Source organism: Elephantulus edwardii, unplaced genomic scaffold (genome assembly GCF_000299155.1).
Source record: "Elephantulus edwardii isolate Elephantulus edwardi_28Jun2011 unplaced genomic scaffold, EleEdw1.0 scaffold00104, whole genome shotgun sequence".
NCBI lineage: Eukaryota > Metazoa > Chordata > Mammalia > Macroscelidea > Macroscelididae > Elephantulus > Elephantulus edwardii.
The window spans coordinates 8,088,026-8,112,572 of record NW_006399854.1 but is presented as its reverse complement, the minus strand read 5'-3'; the positions used below and the strand labels follow the sequence as shown (position 1 = coordinate 8,112,572).

General features: G+C 39.6%; 1 protein-coding gene across 1 annotated transcript in view; it reads left to right on the top strand.

The window, feature by feature from the left end:
- Positions 1–1,903: 1,903 nt before the first annotated feature.
- Positions 1,904–24,547, top strand: part of SGPP1 (sphingosine-1-phosphate phosphatase 1) — a 46,339-nt gene continuing 23,695 nt past the window's right edge. The window contains exon 1 of the mRNA XM_006891796.1: positions 1,904–2,621. Within this exon, the coding sequence (XP_006891858.1) occupies positions 1,914–2,621 (708 nt within the window). The 5' untranslated portion in view covers positions 1,904–1,913. The remainder of the gene's footprint in view (positions 2,622–24,547) is intronic.

Below are 24,547 nucleotides of genomic sequence, written 5' to 3'. Positions count from 1 at the left end.
CAAAAGAAAAACTCCCTCATTGGTACGCAATCTCCCACACACATCCCCCAACCCCCAAATATAATCCACTCTGCAACCCTCATTCTATACTCTTACGATAAACATAATGCCCTAAAATATAAAATATTCTCTCCCCCAAAGATTTCAATGCTGTAAACATAATTTCATCCAGTTTTTCTCAGTCTTACCCCCATCCCGATGTCAGCCTCATTCTACAACAGTGGCACCATATGAAGCTGGACTTTATGAAGAGGAATGTGGCATCATGATTTGAGGACCACTCACCCACAGCTTCCATTATGCAAATGACACAATTTTGTTTGATGAAAGTGAGGGACACTTGAAAAGCTTGCTGAAATCAAAGGTTACAACCTTCAATATGAATTACATCTCAACACCAAGAAAAATATTCTCACCCCTGGGCCATTAGGCAACATCATTATAATTGGAGGAAAAAAATTAAATTATCAACAATTTCATCTTACTTGGATCCAGAGTCAACACCCTTAGTGATACTCAAGAAATCAAAAGACCTATTGTATTGGGTAAGCCTGTTGTCTAAGACCTCTCCAAAATACACTGGAGGAGTTTAAAGAGTAGTATGTGCCTGATTTAGGCTTTAGTATTTTCACTTTCTATGCCTCTGAGAGTTGAACAATGAATAAAAATGCTTTTGAGTTATGGTGTTGAAGAAGAGTACTGAATATCCCATGTTCATGTCTTCAAGAAAGTGTAACCAGAGTATTCCTTAAAGTCAAGGATGGCAAAGCTTCAGTTCATACTTTGGGCATGTTGTTAGAAGGGGTTATTCCTTGAAGAGGAACGCATATCATGCTTGTAGAACTAGCCAAGAGAGAAAGATTCTCAAAGAGGTAAGATTCACACAATGACTGCAGCAATGGGCTCAGGTGTGTCAGAGATGATGATGATGATGATGGTACAGGATAGGATAGGGTTCGGATTCGTTGCTCATAAGGTCATGATGAATCTTACTCTACTACGTGATACCTAATAACAACATTTTTCCCATGGCAGATCTCTGGTGGATAGTGTGTCACCCTGCTAAACAAAACATTGATAGTTCAAATCCACCAGCTGCTTGGGGCAAGAAAGATTAGCAGTCTTCTGTAATTAAGCCTCAAATCCAGATGGAGGGACACTGAGTCAACAAGGAAGGACTCTCTGGCAGTAGGCTTGGTTTGGTTTTCAAGTCTTGCAACCACTGGTCAATTGGCACATGGCTTTCCGGACACCAAACATTCTGAAGCATTCTGTAATGACTTGTAATTACTTCAGTCGAACGATTCAGGGCTCATGTGGTTACTTCACTTCCATTCATCAAACTCCATCTGATTCTGTGCCAGCCGGATGTCCGCTCTTTGGTCACACCATCAAAGCTGGCACTAGCATGGTTACCTCTCCCAGTTAAGAGTCCAGCAGGGAGAAACCTGCATATACCGATCTGCAGGGAAACACGGTTGAAGGCGGAGACGGCAGCACATACCACCTGCAGGGAACGAGGGCCCGCGCGCCCGCGGCGACGCCTGGAGGGGAGGCACCTCGGGTCACGGTCCCACGCCCTCGCCGCGGCTCTTCGAAGCCCAGCCCCCGCCAAGAGCTACGGTTGAGGGCGGTTGAGGGCGGAGCGGGGCGCGCTGCGCGCCGGCGCGTGGAGGCCGTAGGCGGAGGAAGGGCGCGCGCGCGCGCTTGTAAAGGAAGGGCGCGCGGACGGGGGCGCGCGGCTGCCGGCGCGGCCTGTGGCGCCGACACCCGGCAGAGTCGAGCTCGCTGAACCCGGCGCTGCCACTTCTGCCGCCGCGGAGCTCCAGGACTCTTGGGGACTGAGGACTGCGCCTGGCGCTGTCCCGCCTTCCTGCTGCAGTCCTCCAGTTAAGCGCGCGGGTCCCGTTATCATGTCGCTGGGGCAGCGCCTGGGTCGGCTGGCGAGCCATCTGCAGGACCCGCAGAAAGTGGCCTGTTTCCAGCAGCTGTGCGGGGTAGAAGCGCTGCCAAACCGTTCCGCCGCAGCCGCTGCCGACCCGAGAGAGGATGACAAAGAGGCGGAGGCGCCGCTAACCGGGGATTCCCGATGGCGAGGGCGACAGCCGGGGGCACCGGGGGGTCCCCAGCCGCCCGGGAGCGAGCTAAATCAGTGCCCAGCCAAGCTGGGCGGCGGCGGCGGCGGCGCCCCCAACGGCGTGCGGAACGGGCTGGCGGCCGAGCTGGGCCCTGCTCAGCCGTGGCGCGCGGGCGCCTTGCGCCGCAACTCGCTGAGCAGCGAGGAGGGCGAGCTGGTGGCCCGGGTGAGCAACTGGCCGCTCTACTACCTATTCAGCTTGGGCACCGAGCTGGGCAACGAACTCTTCTACGTCACTTTCTTCCCCTTCTGGATCTGGAACCTGGACCCCTTGGTGGGACGGAGACTGGTGTGCATCTGGGTGCTGGTCATGTACCTGGGCCAGTGCACTAAGGACATCATCCGCTGGCCTCGGCCTGCCTCGCCGCCGGTGGTCAAGTTGGAGGTCTTCTACAACTCCGAGTACAGCATGCCCTCTACTCATGCCATGTCTGGCACCGCCATCCCCCTCTCCATGGTCCTCCTCACCTATGGCCGCTGGCAGGTAAGCCCCCCTCGCCTCTCCTGGCTCCGTGTCCTGGGGAATGAACAGAATCTCGGAGTTCCCTTCGCTGCCCACAGTTACTCTGATTTGGCTCTTCTCCCAAACTCCCTCCTTCCACATGTTTCCACTGTACACGCCAACAGGCCCTTTCTAGACTTTTAAAAATTAAATAATCAGTGGAAACCTGCAGACTTAGCCATCAAAGTATACTTTAATAGCACTGCCTTTCCTAGAATCCAAAGGAAGCACTTGTAGTTTAGTTAAGTAAGACATTACCTCTGGGCGGCAGTTAAGTTCTGAAATTGTTTTATTGCTCTGATGCACAGGGGAAGTCAGTTTTATCTAGTTAATCGACTCAGCGGGCGGTGGATTTGGTTGTTCGAGCTGCCTTTGTTTTGTTGTAAACATTAGACAACTAAGACAGCTTCACTGTATTAAATGGTGCCTTCCACAGAATTGATTATCAGGCTTAGGAAATGGCTTTAGTTTTACTGTGAGACAGTATTTACAGAACCTTAGTTTATTATTCCAATCAAAATTTATTAGTTCCAGGCAGTCGAGTAACGAATTTTAGAAGAAAGCCGCTCTTTTTGGAGTTCAGTCAGCCGAGTCAATACTCTTGCCCCCTTCTTTCAAGAGTGTGGTTGCTAAATGCTGACAAGAAATTTGTTTATCTTTCCAGATCACTGATCTGTCATCTGTAGCCTTGCTGGATTAACTGTACAAATGAATTAGTTTGATGTTTCATTTAATAAAGGATTTTTGTTCAGACTGGTGTGAAAAATAGGGCATATAACAGCAGAGTCAACCTTACAGGGGTGAGATTTTTATTGGTAAATACTACATATATTTTGTTTACTTTTCATCTCCCATTTTTCAGTTTTGCATGCTCCATAATGTTCCTTTGGCTTTCAAACTAGTTCTTTTTACATACTGGAGCAAAATGGATTCTTGGATAGTTGTCTTGCTTTGTCAGACCTTTAAATATAAGATTTGTTGGTCCTTTCACCAGCAATTAAAGTTCATTCTTACTGAGCATCTTCCTAAGAAGCATTCTTCCTCAATTTGTTTGTTTATTGAAGGAAATCGTCTTCCTCTGAGAAGTACACATTCTCTGTAAGACACCGTTATGTTCAACGTCTTTATGCCTCCTTTGATTTCAGTATTGATAAAATCTTGTCCCCATGGGCACTTCTTTACAGAGCATCCTTCTTAATATAATACAACAAATAAATAATGCATTCAGTAGAAATGGCAGAAATTACTAAGGAAGGGAATTTCAATTACCATGGAAATTGGTTTTTCCAATTTAACCAAAAGAGTGATACTCAAGATTGTGAAAGGAGCGTTGCCTGTTTCTCATGATAGGTAAAAATCAGCACTTTAAGTTATATGTAAATACTTTAAAAGATTAAAGTAATTATCAGTAAGGTATGTTTGCCATAATGCTAATAAAGTGTTTCTATTTTCATGAGTACTCTGGGAATTCTGTCACCCTAGGGCCTTTATAACTCTTCCACTGTGAAGCCATGTTATATGCAGTGAAAGAAACTAGGGTGGTTTTTTTGTTTGTCATTTATTCAAAGCACATACTAAATAGGAAGTACAGCTGGATTGTTTACAGGATGTAGCTGTCAATCTTCCAACATTTTGAATGATCAGAATAAGATTAATGGAGGGAGCCCTGGTGGCCTAGTGGCAAGAAACTGTGCTGCAATCCCAAAGGCTGACTGTTCGAATCCACCAGATTTTCTGCTGGAGAAGGACGAACAATCTCCTGTGCCAGTCAGATCTGATTCAGTGATACACAACAAGAAAAACAAAATAAGTTTAATGGGTTTTTTTGGTGTGTGTAGTTTGTTTTATAACAATCCACATGATCCACATACAATGTATAATCTTAGAATTTGGCTAGCTAGGACTTTAGAAATCATCTTGTTTCAAACTGCCATTTTATACATGTAGGATTAACCTTGTAAAAATTAAATTTCTTATTTTATATTTTTCACTATAAAAAACTTATATATTTGAATGATTATTGACTTTGAGTTAGCAGTTTTCAAAGGAAAACTCGCTTTTATGTGTATTTAGGGGGAAGGTAAGGAGGGGGGTAAAAATACACAACAGTAAATGAATGAAAATATAACTTCTCTGTAAACGTTCATTAAAATAACAATTAAAAGAAAATATTATTAAAACAAAAACTGAACCCAAAGAAAGAAATTTATTTACAGATATTTGGTTATAGTACTCCCAACATTTGAACCAAAAATGAGTTTTTTCCCTTTCCCTTTTTTGAATGGGAACCAAAGGTGGTTTCGTTTGACTCCATTGTTTTGGTTCTCATCTCTGCTAGTGAGTATTCTGCTGTTTTAAAATAGAGGCTTGTATTTCCACAGTGGGATGTGAGAGAGCGAAAAAAAATTTTAGAAACTGGGTGAAGGATTTTAAAAATGAAAGTAGGTGTTTTTCTAGTCAGCTGCAGTTTTTGACAGCTGTGTTGATCTGCATCCTGTTGCTTGCTTTGGCCCTTAGGAAGATGCTCAAACAGCTCCCTTGAAACTTAGTTATCAAACATACCATCCCTAGGACTTTGAGTAACTCCTCCCTACCACTTAATGTTCATGACCCTACTTGAAACTGTAATCAAGTTTCACCTCCTACACATAGCATTATTCTTTAATTAACCCTTCCTGTTTTATTGTTCCCCAGTGTGTCTGAAATGAAAATGCATGAAAAATTATGTTGTTTATAATTTTTGCACCTTACACCTAGACATTCTAACCCAGCAGCTCAGTGAGGAACATTTATAATTTACTGAAAGTTTCCCCAAAGGATTTTCAGGTTAGAAAATGTACTTTCATCATCTGCTTTCAAATAAATGAATTCTTTATTGTTAGAATATATTTTACATATCTTTAAAATTGCTGGAAATATTTTCCAATCTTCATACTTTTTTTTTTTAAATTTTGTAAAGAAACGTCTGGACACAAAAAGGGAGATTGGAGCAGTGTAGTGCTAAGCAGTTATTTGATATTGGGAGAATGTTTAAAAATCTATTTATGATTATATAACATAGAAAATGTTATAGAATTTCTTCAGGAATTAAGTATTTTTGAGACCCATTGGCTAGAACACGAATTATTACTTTTATGTAATTAATTGAATCTGTATTGGAAGAAGTTGCAACTCAGTTGCTCCTTAGAATAAAAAATCATGAGACTTCATCTCACATACTAGGGTCATATTACCAAGAGAGGCTAGACCTTGAAAGATGACATCATGTTTAGAAAGGTGAAAATTGGGAAAGGAAAATCCTTAACGAGATGGATTGACACAGTGACTGCAACAGTAATCTTCTCATGGAAAGTATGAGAATGGCATAGGATGGGGCAAGATTTAAATCGGTTGTACATAGGGTCTTTATGAGTCAGAGGTGACTTGATAAAGCACCTAGGAAGAACAGAATAAGAAAAACATTTTAAAGTAGAGAGTATAAAATATTAAGATTGTAGCTTTTAAAGAGTAATTTCAAATAAAGAAAACACTCATTTTGTACTTCTAGGAATAAAAATATGGCATATAATCTTTTTCATGTAATTTTTTATTTTATAATTAAGACAGTTTTATATTCATTTAATTTTAAAAAATAAGTCTCACTGTATACTTTAGAACTAAACATATTCCCAACTAGTCTGCTCACTTTCACTGCTTTTTATCATAATAATAAATTATCATTAACATTTATTAAGCATCAGACATGCTTCAAAATCTTGTGCATCTGTTGCTTCAGATTGTTTACTCATAACCCAGGATTTGGACCTTTTACTAATACCACTTTACAAACAGAGAATTTAAATTATGATAAATAGCATACTCTAGGTAACACAGAATAAGTTGCTGCCTGCCTCAAAAGTTTAAACAGAAAACACAGTGACTTCCTAAGGATCTTTCTAATAATATTACAAATATAAAAATATTTAGAACACATTTTAAAAATATATATGATTGTGCTCTTAAAATATAACACAGTTTGAGTGTACTTGAGAAATTATATAAGAGCTTTGGAAAAGGAGAGCGCATAGGTTATTTTCTTAAAATGGAGTGTGTGTAATAAAGACCTTGGTGAGACCATCAAAGATAAAAAGAGCAAAGATGAAAAATAAGGGCAAAATTAGATTTAAAAAAATTTGTTTGTTTGTGTTGTTATGTGCCATTAAATTGCCTGTAACTCAAAGCTATCCTATGTACAGTAGCTCTGAAATCTGCCTTAGTCTGAGCCAGTCTCACTAACTGACACACCTATCCCCGTTAACCCCAGTTACTATGTCAGTCCATCACATCTGGGGTCTTCCTCTGCTACACTGTCTCTTCCAAAGCATAATGTCTTTCTCCACAGACTGGTCCCTCTTGGCCACATACTCAAAGTATGTGAGACAGAGCTTCAAAATCCTTACTTCTACAGGGCAGCTTTGGGTTCACCTCTCCAGTACAAACTTGTTTGTTCTCTTGGCAGTCCATGATATGTTCAATACTCTTCTCCACCACAACTACTCAAAGGCATCGATTCTTCCTCTGTCATCTTTAGTCATTGTTCAGCCCTCTTATACATAGCAAGTATTTGTGAATGATTTGGATCAAGTGCATCTTAGTCCCTAGAATGACATTGTTACCCCTCAGAACTCTGGAGAGGTCCCTGATAGCAGACTTACCCAGTGCACTTGTCTTTTGATTTCCTGACTTATACAAGACTGTTGATTGTGTAGATGAGCAAGATGAAATTGTTAACAAATTTTATTTCTTCTTTTCCATCAGTCATGGTACTGCCAGTTGGCCTGGTGGTGAGAATCTTTGATTGGTGGTTGTTGGGCGTTTTTTTTTAAAGTTTTTTTTTTTTTACCCTAACTTTATAGTTGTATTTAAATTTTTGTATTTTTGAAAATGCTCATGATTAACTTAAATTTTTAAATTATTTATTTGAATCATTAATTCGTATACATAGGATAGGAGCTATGGTAGCCTAGTGACAAGATGCTGTGCTGCAATCCCAGAGGTATGCTGTTGGAGTCTACCAGCTACCCCTTGGGAGAAAGATAGGTAATCTCCTCCCATGCTATTAACTGCCTCGGAAAACTCACTGGAGGGTTAGCTATGGGTTGGTCAGACTCCATGGTACAGAACAACAACAACATACGTAGTATAAACTTTTAAAAAAATCTGCGTAAAAATATGAAGAGGAATATGTACTTTTCTCTTTTACTGTTGTCTTGTACCTACCTTGGCTTCTTCCAGAAGGAATTATTACCACTAGGCCACCAGAGCTCCCTTTTTAAATTATAGTCTTTTATTTTGTTTTCTCTTTATTTTTATATATATGAATAACTACACCATACTAAATTACTGGGTTTTGCTGTGTTCCATTGAAAAGAAAGAAATTTTCTTTTCAGCCAACAATTACTGAATACTAAGTATATATAGTCCTTCTTGTTCATGACTTTTGAGTTGGAACTGACTGATAGCTGACCCTCTAGCGAGTTTTTAGAGACTCTGACATGCTTGGTAGGAGATTGTCCATTGTTGTCCCTGTAAGCAGCTGGCAGGTGCAGTTTTCCTTGCTTTGGAGTTGACAGTGCAACTCCCCACCCACTAGGTAATCAGAGATCCCTCTTAGTTGCTTAGTATTGATTTTTAAATACTTGATATCATTTAATTATGTTAATTTACTTACAAATCCTATTTATTATCACTGGTTTACAATAAAAGGAACTGAATCACTCAGCAAGTACATGGTGGAACTTGGAGTTAAAGACAGGCAGTTTGACTCCTGTAGAGCACTGTTCTACTGTATTGTATTAGCTCTTGATGTTGTGTGTTGTTACGTGCTGTCCAGTCACTTGTGACTCCTACTAATGACCCTGTGTACAACAGCACTGAATCTTGCTTTATTTTTGAGCCAACCTCATTGTCTCTGACTTAGCTACCCCATATCCCCAGTCACTGAGTCAATTCATCTCATCCAGGGTCTTCCTTTCTTGTGCTGTCCCTTTACCCTTCCAAGAATGATGTCCCTGTGCAAGGACTGGTCCCTCCTTGCAACATGCCCAAAGTATGTCAGATGAAGCTTCAAAATCCTTGCCTCCAAGGAGCATCTTGGTTCCACCTTCTCCAGGAAGAACCTGTTTGTTCTCCTGGCAGTCAATGGTATATTCAACATTCTTCTCCAGCACCACAACTCAAAGGTATCACTTCTTTTGTCATACTAGTTATTGTCCAACTTTGATGCATAGCAAGTAATTGCAAATGCAGTGGCCTAGATCTTGAACACCTTAGTCTCTAGACTGATACTGTTATTTTTTAGTACTCTGGCAAGGTCCCTTTGCATTTTTTCCCACTGCAGTTCATCTTTTGTTTTCCTGAATGTTTTGTTTTCAAGAATGTTGATTGTGGGACCAAGTAAGCAGAAGCTGTTAACAATCGCAGTGTCTTCACCATCTATCATAATGCTGCCATCTGGCCCAGTCGTGAGAATCTTTGTTTTCTTGATGTTGAGCTTCAGTCCATATTGAAGGCTGCAATCCTTGGCTTTCTCCAGCAAATGCTTTGGATCTTATGTATGATACCCACGGATTTTTTTTCACATTTATATGATGTTTAAACATATTAACATAGAGTAATTTATTTAGTAAGTTGACTACTAGGATCAAAGTTTTCCAATCTTTTTTTAAAATTTTTATATTTATGTGTGTGTGTGTGTGTGTGTATTGTCAAATTGTATCTGACTGGTACAGGAGAAGATTGTCCCTCCTTCTCCAGCAGAGCATCTGGTGGATTCGAACCACATACCTCTGAGATTGTAGTGCAGCTTCTTGCCACTAGGCCACCAGAGCTCCTTAGTTTTACAATCTTTTAGTAGTACAAGTAGTGACATTGTAACTGTATATATATATATATATATATATCCACAGGATAGGATAAGATTGTTAACAGAGTCACTATAATTTGTATGGGACTTGATATTGACCTAACAGTACGGGACTTGATATTGACCTAACAACAACATCTATACACACACACACACACACACACGTACTAGAACACATTTCTGAATCAAAGAGTATATATATTTTAATTTATTGCCCTATCTAAAGACTGCCAATCTGAATTCATGTTTATAATATATGAGAGGGTCTGGTTTTCTGCATTCTCACTAATGCAGTATATTGCCAAACTTTTGTCTTTACCAATCTTGTGAATTGACTTTATTTCAGGAAGAATTATGACATTGTATTTAATTGACATTTCTCTTATCAGAAAGATTGACTAGCTTTACATAGGTTTATTTGCCTTAGATTTTGATTCCTGTGAACTGTCTATTCAGAATCTAATTTTTCTATTAAATTGTTGACAGTTCCTTACTGGTTTTTAAAATTAGTCCTTTCTGTTATTCTTACTGATTAATACATCTTTAAAATAGTGTTATACCTCTTCCAGGGTAGTTTAATAAATATTTTTTCTTTCTTATAAATTTTCTGGCAATGGTCTCTCAGCGTTTTCTCTGGGGCAAAAAGTGCCATTTAAAAAATATTTTTGTAGTGGTAAGAAGCTGCACTGCAATTCCAGAGATACATGGTTCGAATCCACCAGATGCTCAGCCGGAGAAGGAGGGGCCATCTCCTCCTGTACCAGTCAGATCCAATTTGACGGTACACACACAGATAAAAAAATAAAAATTAAAAAAGAAATATTTTCGTGAGATAAAGGTTTTTAGGTTGACAGTTTTCTTTTTTCTTTCTTACTTGACATTTATTGCTCCATTGTCTTCTAGCTTGCATAATTTTTGAAGAGAAGTCTGCTGTAGTTTTATCTCTGTTGTAATAGTTCTAGCTGTTTTAAGATTCTCTTCTTGTCATGAATTCTGAGTAATTTGAAAATTATATTACTTGACATGATTTTCCATATTCCTTTTTTCTTCTAGGGGTTAATTGATTTTCTTGGATATATATAATGAATATATAATGTTTACATATATATATGTATGTATATATATAAGTATATAAGTGTGTGTGTATATATGTGTGTGTGTGTATATATATATATATTGAATGTATCATTTTCTTCAGATCTAGAAGTTTTTGGGCATTATTTCTAGACACTTTATTTCTATTCCCCTCACCTCTCACCCTCCTGCACCATTTTCTCCTTCTAGGACGACTCACAGTTTACTGATGCTCCAGGTGTTTTATTTGTTGACAATGCCTTAACTTTCTGTGCTTCATTTTAGATAGCTTCTGTTTCTATGACTAGTGATCTTTCCATAGTGATCCAATATGTGATCTGCTAGTAGTAAACTTCATCATTACTGTTGTTGTTATATACAGTGGAGTAAGAACAGACTCATAACTAACCCTCCAGAAGGTTTTCAGAGACTGTAAATTGCTTAGGAGGAGATTGCCCATCTTTCTCCCAAGGAGTAGCCAGTGGATTTAAACCTCTTGCTTTTGGATTGGCAGAATTAAAATACTGTATGTTTTACATATGAACATCCCATTTGGGTCTTAGTATTTTTCAATAATATTTTGTTTAGGTGAAAACTTAAATAGCAAATTAGGCTCCTGTTTCATAATTTTCACATTACTTATTCCATTATACTGGTTAGATAGATTTTTTTTAAAAAGAAATTTTCCCCCCATTTCCTTTACCTACCCCTCCCTCCACCCATCAAATTATATGACCCTATGATTAACCACCCCCATCCTTACCACTCTGCTCCCATCTGCGCCCCTTGGATCCCCATACACATTCTACAATTATAATATATACAGTATTTGTTGTTATGGGGCTGAGTTCACTTAGCATGATTCTCTCCAGTTCCTCCCAGGTTAGGTAGTAATTTCTTTACAGGTGCTGGGTAGTATTCCATCATGTATACTATCATTTCTCAATCCATTCTAGTGTGGTTGGACATTTGGGTTATTTCCATGTTCTTGCAGTGGTGAATAATGCTGCTGTGGACATTGGTATACAAGTCTTCATTTGTGCCTCTGCTCTCATTTTCTCAGGGAATATTCCAAGCAGTCAGTTCATTCTGGTTATACCATTTACAGTGCTATAATTTTCTCTGCTTCCTTACTGTCTTCATCTGTACTTTAATTTTTAAAGGAACTCATTACTTATAGGTGATACTTCAGTTTTATAAGCCCGTCTGTAATTTAGCCAAAGGTGTAACCTCAAGGGATAATTTCTGATTAAAGTTTTAAGAGTGTCTAAGGGAGGTTCTCTCGTCTATACTGGTCCAGTAAGCCTGGACTTTGTAGGACTCTGATTTCTTGTTGGGTCTTCTTTTAAAAACGACCTTTTCTTAGTTCATCATGTTTCAGCTTTCCTTGAGTATGCTTCAATGATTTTTACTAATTATTTTAAGGTCTTTGTCATCTTCTCTATCATCTCTGTTTGTTTTTAATTTTTAGACCATAATTGGACTCTACTGTGCAGTTCAGTTTTTTGAATCTTGTTTTAAGCCTTCTAAAGGCTCTCCTCCATACGATCTCCACACTGCTTGGTGAGAACGAACTTTTTCTTAGATTTATGTGAACTTTTAGAGTTGTTTTGCCTAATATTTTTGAGTGGTTCTTTCTCCAGCCTGGCTGCATTTCACCCCACAGAAGCACGTATTAACACTTGGCCAGAAATTTGCAGGGAACTCTCTCCAGATAACTGAAGTGCCTTTTCTGTGCAGCCTCTTCTTTTTAGTACTCTGGCCTGTAAATTATAATAACTGCTTTGCCCTCTGGGAACTGTCTCTCTCTCTCAACCTGACAAAGTGGCTGAACTCTGTTTCTGTTTGGACACCTTGTTGTGTTCAACATTCTAGAAACCTTTTCCAACATAAAGTTAGGGCAATCCAAGTGTCCACTTGAGTTGTTCTCTTTTTCTGAGAAACCACAGATCTGCACTGCCTGTGGTTCAATATCTGAAAATAGTAGTTTTATATAATTTTGTCTAGTGTTCCATTTGTTTGCAGTGTAAAGGCTCCATTTGTTTACAGTGTAAAAGCTGTTCTTAGAGTAGTTAATCTTTGAGTGAAAACCTGAATCCTCTTCCCTCTATTGAGTGTTTTGCTTCCGAATCCTCCAAGGAGCAGCCTGGCTTCACCCTCTCCAGGATGAACTTGTTTGCCTTCCTAGCAGTCCGTGGTACCCTCAATACTCTTCTCCAGCACCACAGCTCAAAGGCATCAACTCTCCTTCTAACCTCCCTAATCATTGACCAGCTCTCTGATGCATAACAAGTAATTGCAAAGACCATGGCCTATATCAGGTGCACCTTAGTCCACAGACTGACATCATTGCTCTTCAGTACTTTGGAGGGGTCTCTGACAGCAGACTTTCTCAGTGCAGTTTGTCTTTGAATTTCCTGGCTGCTGGTACCAAGAGTGCTTTTGGTACAGTCACAAAATTATACAGCAAATATCCCAATCAATTTTGTATAATTTTCATCACCCCAAAAAGGAAGGAACTCTGATAGCATTGTGTATAACATGTCAGATTGCTAAGCAGAAGGTCAACAGTTTGAATCCATCCACTCCTTCAGGGGAGAAAGATAGGCTGTCTCTGAAATCCACTGGATGTTATTGGTTTAGCAATCGCTTCCATGCACTTTAAGGCCGCCAGCAGTTCAAGGCCGCCAGCCACTCAGTGGGAGAAGGATGGGCAGTCTCTCCTCCTGTGTCATTAACTGCCTCTGAAAACCCTCCAGAAGGTCAGCTATGGATCAGTTGCAACTCAACAGTACACAACAACATGCTGAAGTTACATGGAAAAAAGACAGTCTAGCAGTTTTGTTCCATTCCAGAAAAACTTTCAGATCAACGCCAAGAATGTGGTGACAAATAATTAGGAAAGATAACATCTTTGGATCAAGACTGACAAGAAGAAAGGGCTCTGGTGCTCATCTCCAAAAAGAATATGGCACGAGGGCCAGGCAAGCCCTCCAAGCACTGGACCTTTAGCACTGCTCATAGATTCAGATTTCTTCTCTGAAGCTAGCAAATCAAATTAAATAACTGGGATGTTTTTTAAAATAAAGTCCAGACAGTTATAAAAACCATGCTCTTGACATATTTTCCTTTCAAAATTTATATCAAACACAGTTTTTTTATTCCAATAGCTCAGATTCCCCCCCCCCTTTCTTAGCCCACTATGTAGCTGTAGTCTTATGATTGTTCTGCCTCAAGATGTAAACACAGAAAAAAAAGTAATGTTATCTGCATAATATTCTCTCTACACACTACTGCTAAATGGAATTCCTTTTTTTTTTTTTTAAAGATGAGGGGTCTGGGAAGGAAGCAGAAAGAAAAGTTCCATCTTGGATTTTCACAACGTCTTTCTCCACAGATCATGAATCTGACTCTGATGCTAAGGTGACAGTGTGTATAAGTAGGTTTTTGTTTTCAGTGAAGGAGACCTGGGGAAAGATGGTGTTTATCTCATTCTCTTCCTCAACTGTGAACTAGGGCACGCTTCACCATCTCATGGCCTTCCATATAATCCTGGTTGCCTTCAGTGGCAAATGTATAGATCCATCCTGGTTTGCTATTGCAATTTATGCAGCCAGGGAGCATGACACAGGCTTGAACTGCATTGCACGTTGATTAGGCAATATTTGTATGAAACAGTCCAGGATAAGAGGTGCATAGCAAAGTAAATGGGGGGGAGGGGAAGAGATTATGCAACAATGAATGAATTCTTTTAAAGTGAAGGGAGGGTAAGGGAGGAAAATATGCAGCAATGAATGAATGAAAAATCCAACTTTTCTGTACACTTCCATTAAATCACAATTAAAAAAAAATGCCTGGCCAGTGGTGCCTGTGAAACAAGTGGAGATGAGTTCTTGTGAGCAGTTGGTCAGAATCATTATTGCAGTTTGATCACAAGAAAACATTTTGAGTACCAGCATATTGTTAAGGAAAATGCTGCCCGTTTTTATAGTTTGAAATTCTCAAAACCCTGAGGGGGTTTGACATTCGTAACTCTTTAGGGCTTGATTCACTTCTGCTGAGATGATGCCACCGTATAACCCGCTCTCCAGGTTTAGTCAGGTCTTGATCTTGGCCTCACTTCTGAATATATTAATATTTTTAAGATTCACTCATATTGTGATATTAAGTACTTCATTACTTTTAATTGATAGATAGTAACCCCTCAAAGAGCTCTTCTCTCTTTTTTTGCATTTGAACACTTTATTAAATGTTAGCAGGAATACTGTGTTTTCAGCTACTCAGTTTGTGGCAGTTTGTCATGTAGCAATGGGAAAAGAGTACATCTACTTTTTTTCTTTCATGGCCATTAAATAGGAACGAATAGCTGACCCTCCAGTAAGTTTTCAGAGGCTGTAAATTGCATGATAGGAGCAGCTGGTGGATTCAAATCACTGGCCTTTGGGTTGGCAGCATAGCTTTTTAACCACTAGGCCATCAGTATTCTCAAAGCATGTGTTGTAGAAAAGTAAAAAACTATAGCCTTCAGTATGGATTAAATCTCAACATCAAGAAAAGAAATCCTCATCACTGGACTAATAGGCAATGTAATAATAGATGGGAAAACGGCAAAGTTGTCAACAATTTCATTTTACTTTGATTCATAACATCAATGGTAACAGCAGTCCAAAATACAAAAGATGTGTTGCATTGAGGAAATCTGCTGTCAAGGACCTCTCCAAAGTGTTGAAGAGCAAGGAGATCAGTTTAAAAGACTGAGGTACGCCTGATCCCAGTCATGGATCGATTCTGTGAGTGGAGTGGTGGGAATGAATGCATTTGAGACGGCGAGGTTGGCACAGGATAGAACGGCGTTTAGAACTCTTGTACATAGGGTCGCTATGAGTCGCAAACGACTCAATGGCACAGAACAACAACAACAACAACAACATGCATTTGAAAGTTGGACAATGAATAAAGATGATAGAAAAATTGATGCCTTTGATTTGCACTGGAGAGGAGTTCTGAATATCTCATGGACTGCCAAAATAGCAAACAAATCTATTTTGGAGAAAGAATAACCAGGGTGCTCCTTAGAAGCTGAGTTTTTAAAAAATTTTTGCTCACATACTTTGAGCATGTTGTCAGAAGGATCCAATCCTTGGAAATGGACATCATGCTGGGAAAGGTCAGAGAAAAAGAGGAAGACCCTCAACAAGATAAATTGACAGAGAGACTATAACTTATCAGAGATGGTAAGGATGGTGCAGGGGAGGGGCAAGTTTCAGATTTTTTATTGCTATGAGTTATAATCAGCTTGATTGAGCCTAACAACCACCAACAGGGAATTCTGGTGGCATAGGACCCAAATGCTGAGCTGCTCTGGTGGTTTGAATCCACCAGTTGCTGTGATGTGATTGAAACCTAAGGGATTATGAATTGGAACTACTCGATAACATGAATGAGAGAGAGGCTAGCACACTGATAGTGTATTAATTCTGTAGGACTTCTGTAACAGATTATCACAGACTGGTAGTTTGAAACAATGGGAATTTATTCTCTCGCAATTCTGGAGGCTAGAAGTCTGGAATGAAGATGTTGGCAGTCATGTTCTCTCTGAAGTCTCTTCAGAAATATTCTTAGGTGCATACATTCTGCCTCTGGAGATTTTTATTGTTATGTGTAATCAAGTTGGTAGCAACTAATGGCTGACTCTAGTGGATTTTCAGATGCTGTAAATCACTTGGGTGGAGATTGCCCATCTTTTTCCCCACAGCTGATGGATTGAAAAGAGCTGCCCTTGGTTTGACATTCAGCCTCCAGAGCTCCCTTCTGCCTTCTACCTTTGGTAGTGACCATACACTCCTTATCATGGTGTGCCATTGAATCAGGACCAATCCATAGCTGACCTTCCACTGGGTTTTCAGAGGCAGTAAATTGTGTGAGAGGAGATTGCCCTAAGATAAGTAGCACACTAGTTACTAAAAGGCAAATGTTAACAGTGTCTCAAATGTCTGATCTGTACAACTCCATGATTTCCGACATCGGTTGTTCCTCCTCTGTTCAATTTCCCCACTTTATGTCTCTTGGTTTCTGTGGTTTGCTGGAAGGTGTCACAGAAACCCATCAGGGAAATGACTCATGTAACTGTGGGTGATACAGGCCAGTGTTATAGGGCCTGCTGAACGAGTGGATCAGAATCCTGTAGATTTTCCGTTACGGCACAGCTGGATGCTCTGTCCCAGGAAAGCAAGAGTATGAACACTGAACTTCAATGAGTTTGTATAGTATGTTTGGAAAGTAGGAGAGGAAAACCCTCAATGAGATAGACAGATAGACAGACCGACTGACCAGTGACTTCAGCAGTGGGCTCTAGTGTGTTTTGAGATGATGAGAATGGCACAGGATAGGGCAGGGTTCAGCTTGGCTATTTGTAGGGTTGCTATGAATTATACTCAACTCGATGGTACCTAACAACAACCACCACCATGTGGTGGGGTTTAATACAATAAATATTTCATCACAAAATAAACAGTTAATCAATGGCTAGAAAGAACATTTTGAACAATAAAACCTTGACACTACATACTCCTTGACTTGGAACTTCATCACTCTAATCTCTACCATTTGTCATCTCTTCCTTGTGATTTTCTCTTGTGTTTTCACATAGCATTTCTTTCTGCGTCTCTGTATTTCTAAATATCCCTCTTCTGTCATTTAGAGCTCACCTTATTCCAGTAAGGATCATTTTGATGGCAGTGGGTTTGTTAAAGATGGGTTGGACCCCCCACCCCCAGTATGCCTTAATTTCCCATGAGATTTAATGGCTCTGAAAACCTGTTGGAGGGTCAGCTGTGGATCAGTTTCGACTCTCTGGCACACAATAACAACAACATGCCTTCATTTCAATTTTATTACATCTACAAGTACCTTATTTCCAAATAAGATAAATTCACAGGTCCTGAGAAGTAGTCAGTAGTAATAGTGTTGGTGGTGTGGTATGTTACATGTTATGCTGCTAACGAAAAGGTCAGCAGTTTGACTCCACTGGCCACTCTGTGGGAGAATGATGGGCAATTTCCTTGTGTAAAGATTTATAGCCTCAGAAACCTATGAAAGAACCCTATGGTTTGGAATTTGATAAATAACAGTGGGTTTGAGTTGTGGAGGGGTTTTGAGTGGTATCATTTAACTCATTGTAGATGGATATACAGCATCTTATTTGTTGTTTATCATTTGATGGCTTTTGGGCAGTTTCTAGTTTTGGTCTCTTAAAACTTGCTATAAACATTTGTGTGCAAAATTTTGTGTGAACATAGGTTTTAATTTCTCTTAGGTTATTAAGTGCTTTTTAAAGTCTTCCAAGGGAGCTCTAGTGGCAAGAAGCTGCACTGCAATCCTGAAGGCACACTGTTCGAATCCACTATTTGCTCTTCTGGAGAAGGAAGGGCTATCTTCTCCTATGCCAGTCAGATCTGATTAGACGGTACGCAACAAAAAAAAAAAAGAAGAAGAAGAAGAAATTAAAAAAATGAAGCCTTTTGTATTTTTTTTATAATTAACTTTTTCTTTTGGGTTGTTGTTTTTATGTGCCATGTGTTTTTAGTTGCCTGTGACTCATAGTGACCCTATCCACAATAGATAGACAAATCTAGATAGAATCTTGCTCTAACCTGAGCCAGTCTCATTGTCTCTGACACATCTATTCCTGTTACCCCAATTGCTGTGTCAGCACATCTCATCCAGGGTCTTCCTCTCCTGTACTGTCCCTCCACCCTTCCAAGCATGATGTCCTTTTGCAAGGGCTGATTTCCTCCTGGCTACATGCCCAAAGTATGTGAGATGGAGCTTAAAATCCTTGCCTCCAAGGAGCAACTTGGTTTTACCCTCTCTAGGACAGACCTGTTCTGCTGTCAGACCTGGCCAACTGACTGGAAGAGATCCATATCTGTTCCACTTCCAAAAAATGGTGATCTGACAGAGTGTGGAAATTATTGAACAGTATCACTGGTATCATATACAAGCAAAATTCTGCTGAAGATTATAAAACTGGAACAGAGAACTGCCAGAAATGCAGGCTGAGTGTAGAAGAGGTCATAGCACTAGGGACATCATATCCAGTGCCAAATGGTACTTGGCTGAAGGCAAAGAGCACCAAAGAAATGTCTATCTGTGTTTCTTTGACTGTGCAAAGGCACTTGATGGTGTGGGTCACAACAAACTGTGGCTAACATTGAGAAGAATGGGAATGTCAGAAAACTTAAGTGTGTTCATGCGAAACCTATACTTGATCCAGGAAGCAATGATCAGAACTGAGCAAGGAAACTGTACATGGTTCAAAATAAGGAGTGCATCAGGGATGTGTCCTGTCTCCATACCTTTTCTTAATTTGTTTGAGGTACAACTCAGAAATAAATTTTTCTAAATTGCTCTGTCTTTTCTGACTTTGCATTGTACTGTTTTCTGCTAAGCAGAAAAATTTCCTTTTTACATATCAGTCATTTCTTTCATGGTTCAGTCAATTCTATGTGGTATTTTCATAGTGCTTTTATGGTTAATTAAAAAAAATTTATTATTTTTTTATGTGTACTATCAAATCAAATCTGACTGGTACAGGAGGAGATTACCCCGCCTTCTCCAGCAGAGCATCTGGTGGATTTGAACTGCACACTTCTGGGATTTTTTTTAATGGTTAATTTTTTGTTTGAATGGCACTTTATTGAAGAACTCATTTCTCCCCCACAGACTTGAGCTGTCACTTTTACCATATATAAACTGTGTATATATATAAAATACATATGTATCTATTTGGACCTATTTCTAAATTTTTGTTTGGAATTGATTTGTGATTTATGAACAAGTTTTATATACTGCTTCATTTCTTAAACCTTTTTATACATATTTTCTTAGGAATATTTTTTACTGTTCTTTTTGTTTGTTTGTTTGTTTTCGTTTTTGTTTTTTACTGTCCTCCTATAGTGAGCTCTGGTGACTTTTTGGTAAGAGATTGTGTTTGCCAGCACAAGGTTGCACAGTTCAAATCCACCAGCTGTCCACAAGAGAAAGATGGAAAGTCAACTCCCATGCAATTAACTACATCTAAACACCCTTTGAAGGGTCAGTTATGGGTTGGTTCTAACTCAGCAGTGTGCATGCGTGTGTACACACACACATCCCTGCTTGTATTTTCTGTAGGTATTTTAGGAAGTTCTGGTGGAATAGTAATAAGAAGCTGCAGTCCCACCCTGAAGGCATGCATTTCAAACCTACCAGCTGCCCTGTGGGAGAATGATGGGCAATCTCTTCCTCTGTGATATACTGCCTCAGAAAACCCACGGAAGGGTGAACTATGGGTTGGTTCTGACTTGATGGTACATAACAATATAGTTACTTTAGATTTTGTTTTTCTAGTACCAAGTTTGGAAGCAAGAGTGGCATCTATTTCCTAAACAACATGCCTCTCGAAACTCTATGAACTTTGATAAATGATAATAGTTGTAGAAAAGCTTCAGGCCTTTTGTTCATAGGGTCACTATGAGTCATGCTCGCTTAGCAGGCAGTCAGCACAGCAACAGCAACAATACCAAGTTAAAAGTGTTTTTATTACTTTTTTGGAAAAGATAAAACTCTATTTTCACATTTTTAAAAATTATTATTTTGTGTACGTGTACTGTCAAATCAGATCTGACTGGTACAGGAGGATATTGCGCCTCCTTCTCCGGCAGAGCATCTGGTGGATTCTATTTTCACATTTTAAATCATTAATCCGCCTTTTAAGCAAGGACCCAGAAGGTGGGCCTCTGAGATTAACAGTTGGTAGGGGGCTGGGAGCTTCTTGTTTAAAGCAATTAGGACCCAGAAGGTGGGCCTTTGTGATTAACAGTCTATTGGGGATTGAGAGTCTCTTGTTTAAAAAAGTGCAGCTGGAGTGCTCCTTGGAGACAAAGATGATAATGCTTCAGTCATGTTTCTATGAGAGGCTATTCCTTGGAAAGGGACATCATGCTTTGAGAGGCAGAGGGTTGGCAAAGGAGAAGACCCTCAATCAGGTAGATTGACAACAGTGACGCCACAATGGGTTCTAGTGTGTCAGAAAGTGTGGGGATGGCACAGATAGGATAGGGTTCGGATCTATTGTTCATAGGGTCATTAATGGTTGTACTCGACTTGATGGCACCTAACAACAACAATATACTATCTTGGATTCTGTTTCTAAATAATTAGTTTACTTAGCACCGTTTTTCAGTTGTCATTGTCGTTTCCCCCTTCCCCCCCAATTTATCTATAATGCCATTCCTTTCACAAATTTTTATTTATATATACATCTGTTGATTGCCTAGTTCTGGACTAATTCTGTTTTGCTAATTTGCTTAGTCTCTGCAATAGTACCATTCATTGTCTTAACTGACTTCATTGCTTCAGAGAAAGTCTTGCTGACTATTAATGCAGGTGTCTTACTATATTCTTTAAGTCTCTTAAGAAGCACTTTTCAAGATATGTATATTTAGATTAGCATATGGAACTATAGAGAACATATGACTTAGTATCATAGAGAATGTCAAATATATGTCATCCTTTATAATTGTAAACTTTATTTTACTACTTGTTTACTGAAAAGCTTTAATCAATAGAGTAACGTTCAATGAAATATATATAATTTTAATAAGTGTAAGACACTGTGGTAAATTTTGCAGATGTCAGGGTGAATAAAATTGCTGTTGTTAGGTGCCATCAAGTTGGCTATTACTCCTAGAAGCCCTATGAGCAGATCCCACCCTTGTCTTATCCAGCACTGTCCTTCTCATATTCTTGGTATGCTCTAGCTCATAGTTCTTGTCACTGTGTCAGTTTATCTTGTTGAAGGTCTTCCTGTCTTTCACTGACCCTCCATCATCTTTCCAAGCACGATTCCTTTTTCCAAGGACTGGCCCACTCCTGACAACATGTCCAAAGGATGTGAAACAAAGTTCTCCCATCCTTGCCTCTAAGGAGCACCCCAGTTGCATTTTGTCCAAGATAGATTTGTTTCTGTGATTTACTGCCTTTGAAAAGCTGTTGGAGGGTCATCTGTAAGTCGGTTCCTACTTGATGACAAAACAACAAAATAAGATTAAAATTAGATTTTTACCAAATGATATTGTATTTTAGAAAGTTTTTTTTTAGCCTGTCAACATTTTATGACTTTGCTGATTATACTGATGATAATATTAAAAAAATACATTATATGAAGTCTGACAACATTTAGAAAATTGGTATAAATCATTAAAGGTTTTTTAAGGCTATAATATCAACAGTGAGCTAGGTATAAGGTCAAAACTCTTGAACTCCTTGCTGTGACATAGGAGCTGCTTCATAGCTGACCATCTATTGGGTTTCTGAAACGGCAAAGTGCACAGGAGGCAACTGCTCGTCTCTCACTGTGCACTTGGTGAATTCCAGCACCAAAGAGGCCCAGCCTTTGAGTTAGCAGTACAACTCTCCACTGGAGCCACCAGGCAAGTAGAAGTTTGCTCCCCATTCTAAGTGAGAAATGATGGGAACCTAGATTAGAAGTCAATAAACACAGTTTCCAGACCAAATCCGGTCTTCTCCCAGATTTGGTAAAATCTATGAACTAAGAATGTTGAGCCAAACAAGCTGAAGCTGCTAACAAAATCAGTCTCTTCGCTGTCTGTCATGATGCTGCCAGTCTCACCCAGTGGTGAGAATCTTTGTTCCCTTGGTACCAGCAGCCAGAAAATCAAAAGACTAATTGCACTGGCAAAGTCTGCTCTCAGGGACCCCTCCAGAGTACTGAAGAGCAATAATGTTAACCCGGAGACTAAAGTGTGTCTGATCCAGGCCATGGTCTTGACAGTTACTTGCTATTTATCAGAGAGCTGGACAATGACTAAGGATGATAGAAGAAGAATCAGTGCCTTCGAGTTGTGGTGCTGGAGAAGAGTATTGAATATACCATGGACGTCTAGGAGAACAAACAGGTCCATTCCAGAGAGGAAGAAACCATGCTCTGTCTGACATACTTTGGGAATGTTGCAAGGAGGGGCCAGTCCTTGGAGAGGGACATAATGCTTGGACAGGACAGCACAAGAGAAGAAGACCCTATATGAGATGGATTGACTCAGTGTCTAGGGTATTAGGGTTAGGTGTGTCAGAGATAATGAAGTTGGCTCAAGATAGAGCAGGGTTCAGGGCTGTTGTACATAGAGTTGTTGTGATGCACAGGCATGGCACATATCACAACCACCACCAACACCACCACCACCACGAACTATGAATAGCTACAAATTTTAAATAATTGAAAAATGTTAGAAAAAGAATATTTTGTGACATGTGAAATTATATTAAATTCTGTTTTACTGGTTGTAAATTAAATTTTATTGGCAAGCAGCCTGGTCTTTTCCTTTGTATGTTACCTGTGACTATTTGTAGTGCTGCAACAGCAGAGTTGAGTAGTTGTGACCTAGATTGGGTGATCTACAAAGCAACAGTAGTTAACATTGGCTCATACAAGAGAGAGAAAAAATTTTGTCAACCCCTAGATTGTGGAAGTAGAGAGAATTGCTAAATTTCAAAGATATTAAGAGATAGTATTAATAGGGTAACTGATGGAAATGGGCAATTCAGGTTCTTTCTAGGTTTCCTATTTAGAAAGTAAAGAAATCATTGATTTATAGACTTAGAAGATACTGGAGTGAGGAGAGGCATATGGAGGAGGTGATTTACATCTTCAGTATGTTGAGTTTGAGGTATCTGCATTACATCAGCATGGACCTCTCTGGGAGGATGTCCGGTATATCAGGGAGATGGACCTATACATGCGGGTTGAAGCAATGAGTGGATGATATTACCCAGGGAGCATTCATCCAGTGAAAAGAACAGAGTGTAGGTGAAAACTTTTGACATCAATATTTTAGGAACGGAAAGATCAAATGTAACCTAATAATGAAATATGACACGTAACGATTTGACAGGCATGTGTCCTTGGAGAAGGACATCATGCTCAGAAGGTTGGAGGAACAGCACAGGAGAGGAAGCTCTGAACGAATTGGATTGATATAGTAACTGGGGCAAAGGTGGTAGATGTGCAGGAGTCAGTGAGACTTACTCAGGACAGAGGAGGCTTCAGAGCGATTGTACATAGGGTCGCTATGAGTCACAGGTGATTCAGCGACACACAACAACGACAGCAACAACAGAAGGTGTCAAAGGAATTGCTCAACTAAAACTATTTTGCTGAAAGGTAGGGTTCTACTAACAAACTCATTTGAACTAACTAAAGCAAAAAAAAAAAAAAAGGAAGGGCTATTTATTGGAGGACTCAAAAGAGTATCCCATGAAAGCCAAGGGTAAGAAGGCCGTGTCACATGTCTTGAGGGATTAGCATCAAGCTCAGGAATACCAGCAGAGATAGGGAATACTGTCCATTTCTGTTTTGGGGGTTGAATGATCTCTGATTTCTGCTCCTCTCCCTCTTTACTCTGTCACACACATGGCTTCCTTACTTCTAGTTCTAAATTATTTCCAAGTTCAAACATGTAGTAGAAACTTTATTTCAAATTACAGTGGAAAAGAATGGGATTGGCCTAGTCAAGCCTTTGGATTTGTTCTCCCTGGGCCAAGCATCCATTCCTAACTGGAACAGCTCCAAGGGAGCAGTGTCACCCCCACTCTGAAAGTGTTTCCAGGGCCATGGTGGGGGCCTCACAGAGGAAAGTCTCAGAAGAGAAGGATATTCATTAGATAATATCATAAAAGAGTATAGTGTGTAAGGAAACTAGAAGCAAAAGGCAAATAGTTAACATTGTTAAAAGTGGTTTATTTTACTGTATTCCTTTCCTTTTGAAAATAACTAGAACATATTGTGTGTGAAATTTACTAATACTTAAACTTAATATTTTGCCACTTAAACTTGTTTATACACACAAATTCCTAGAAAACATTGTTAATA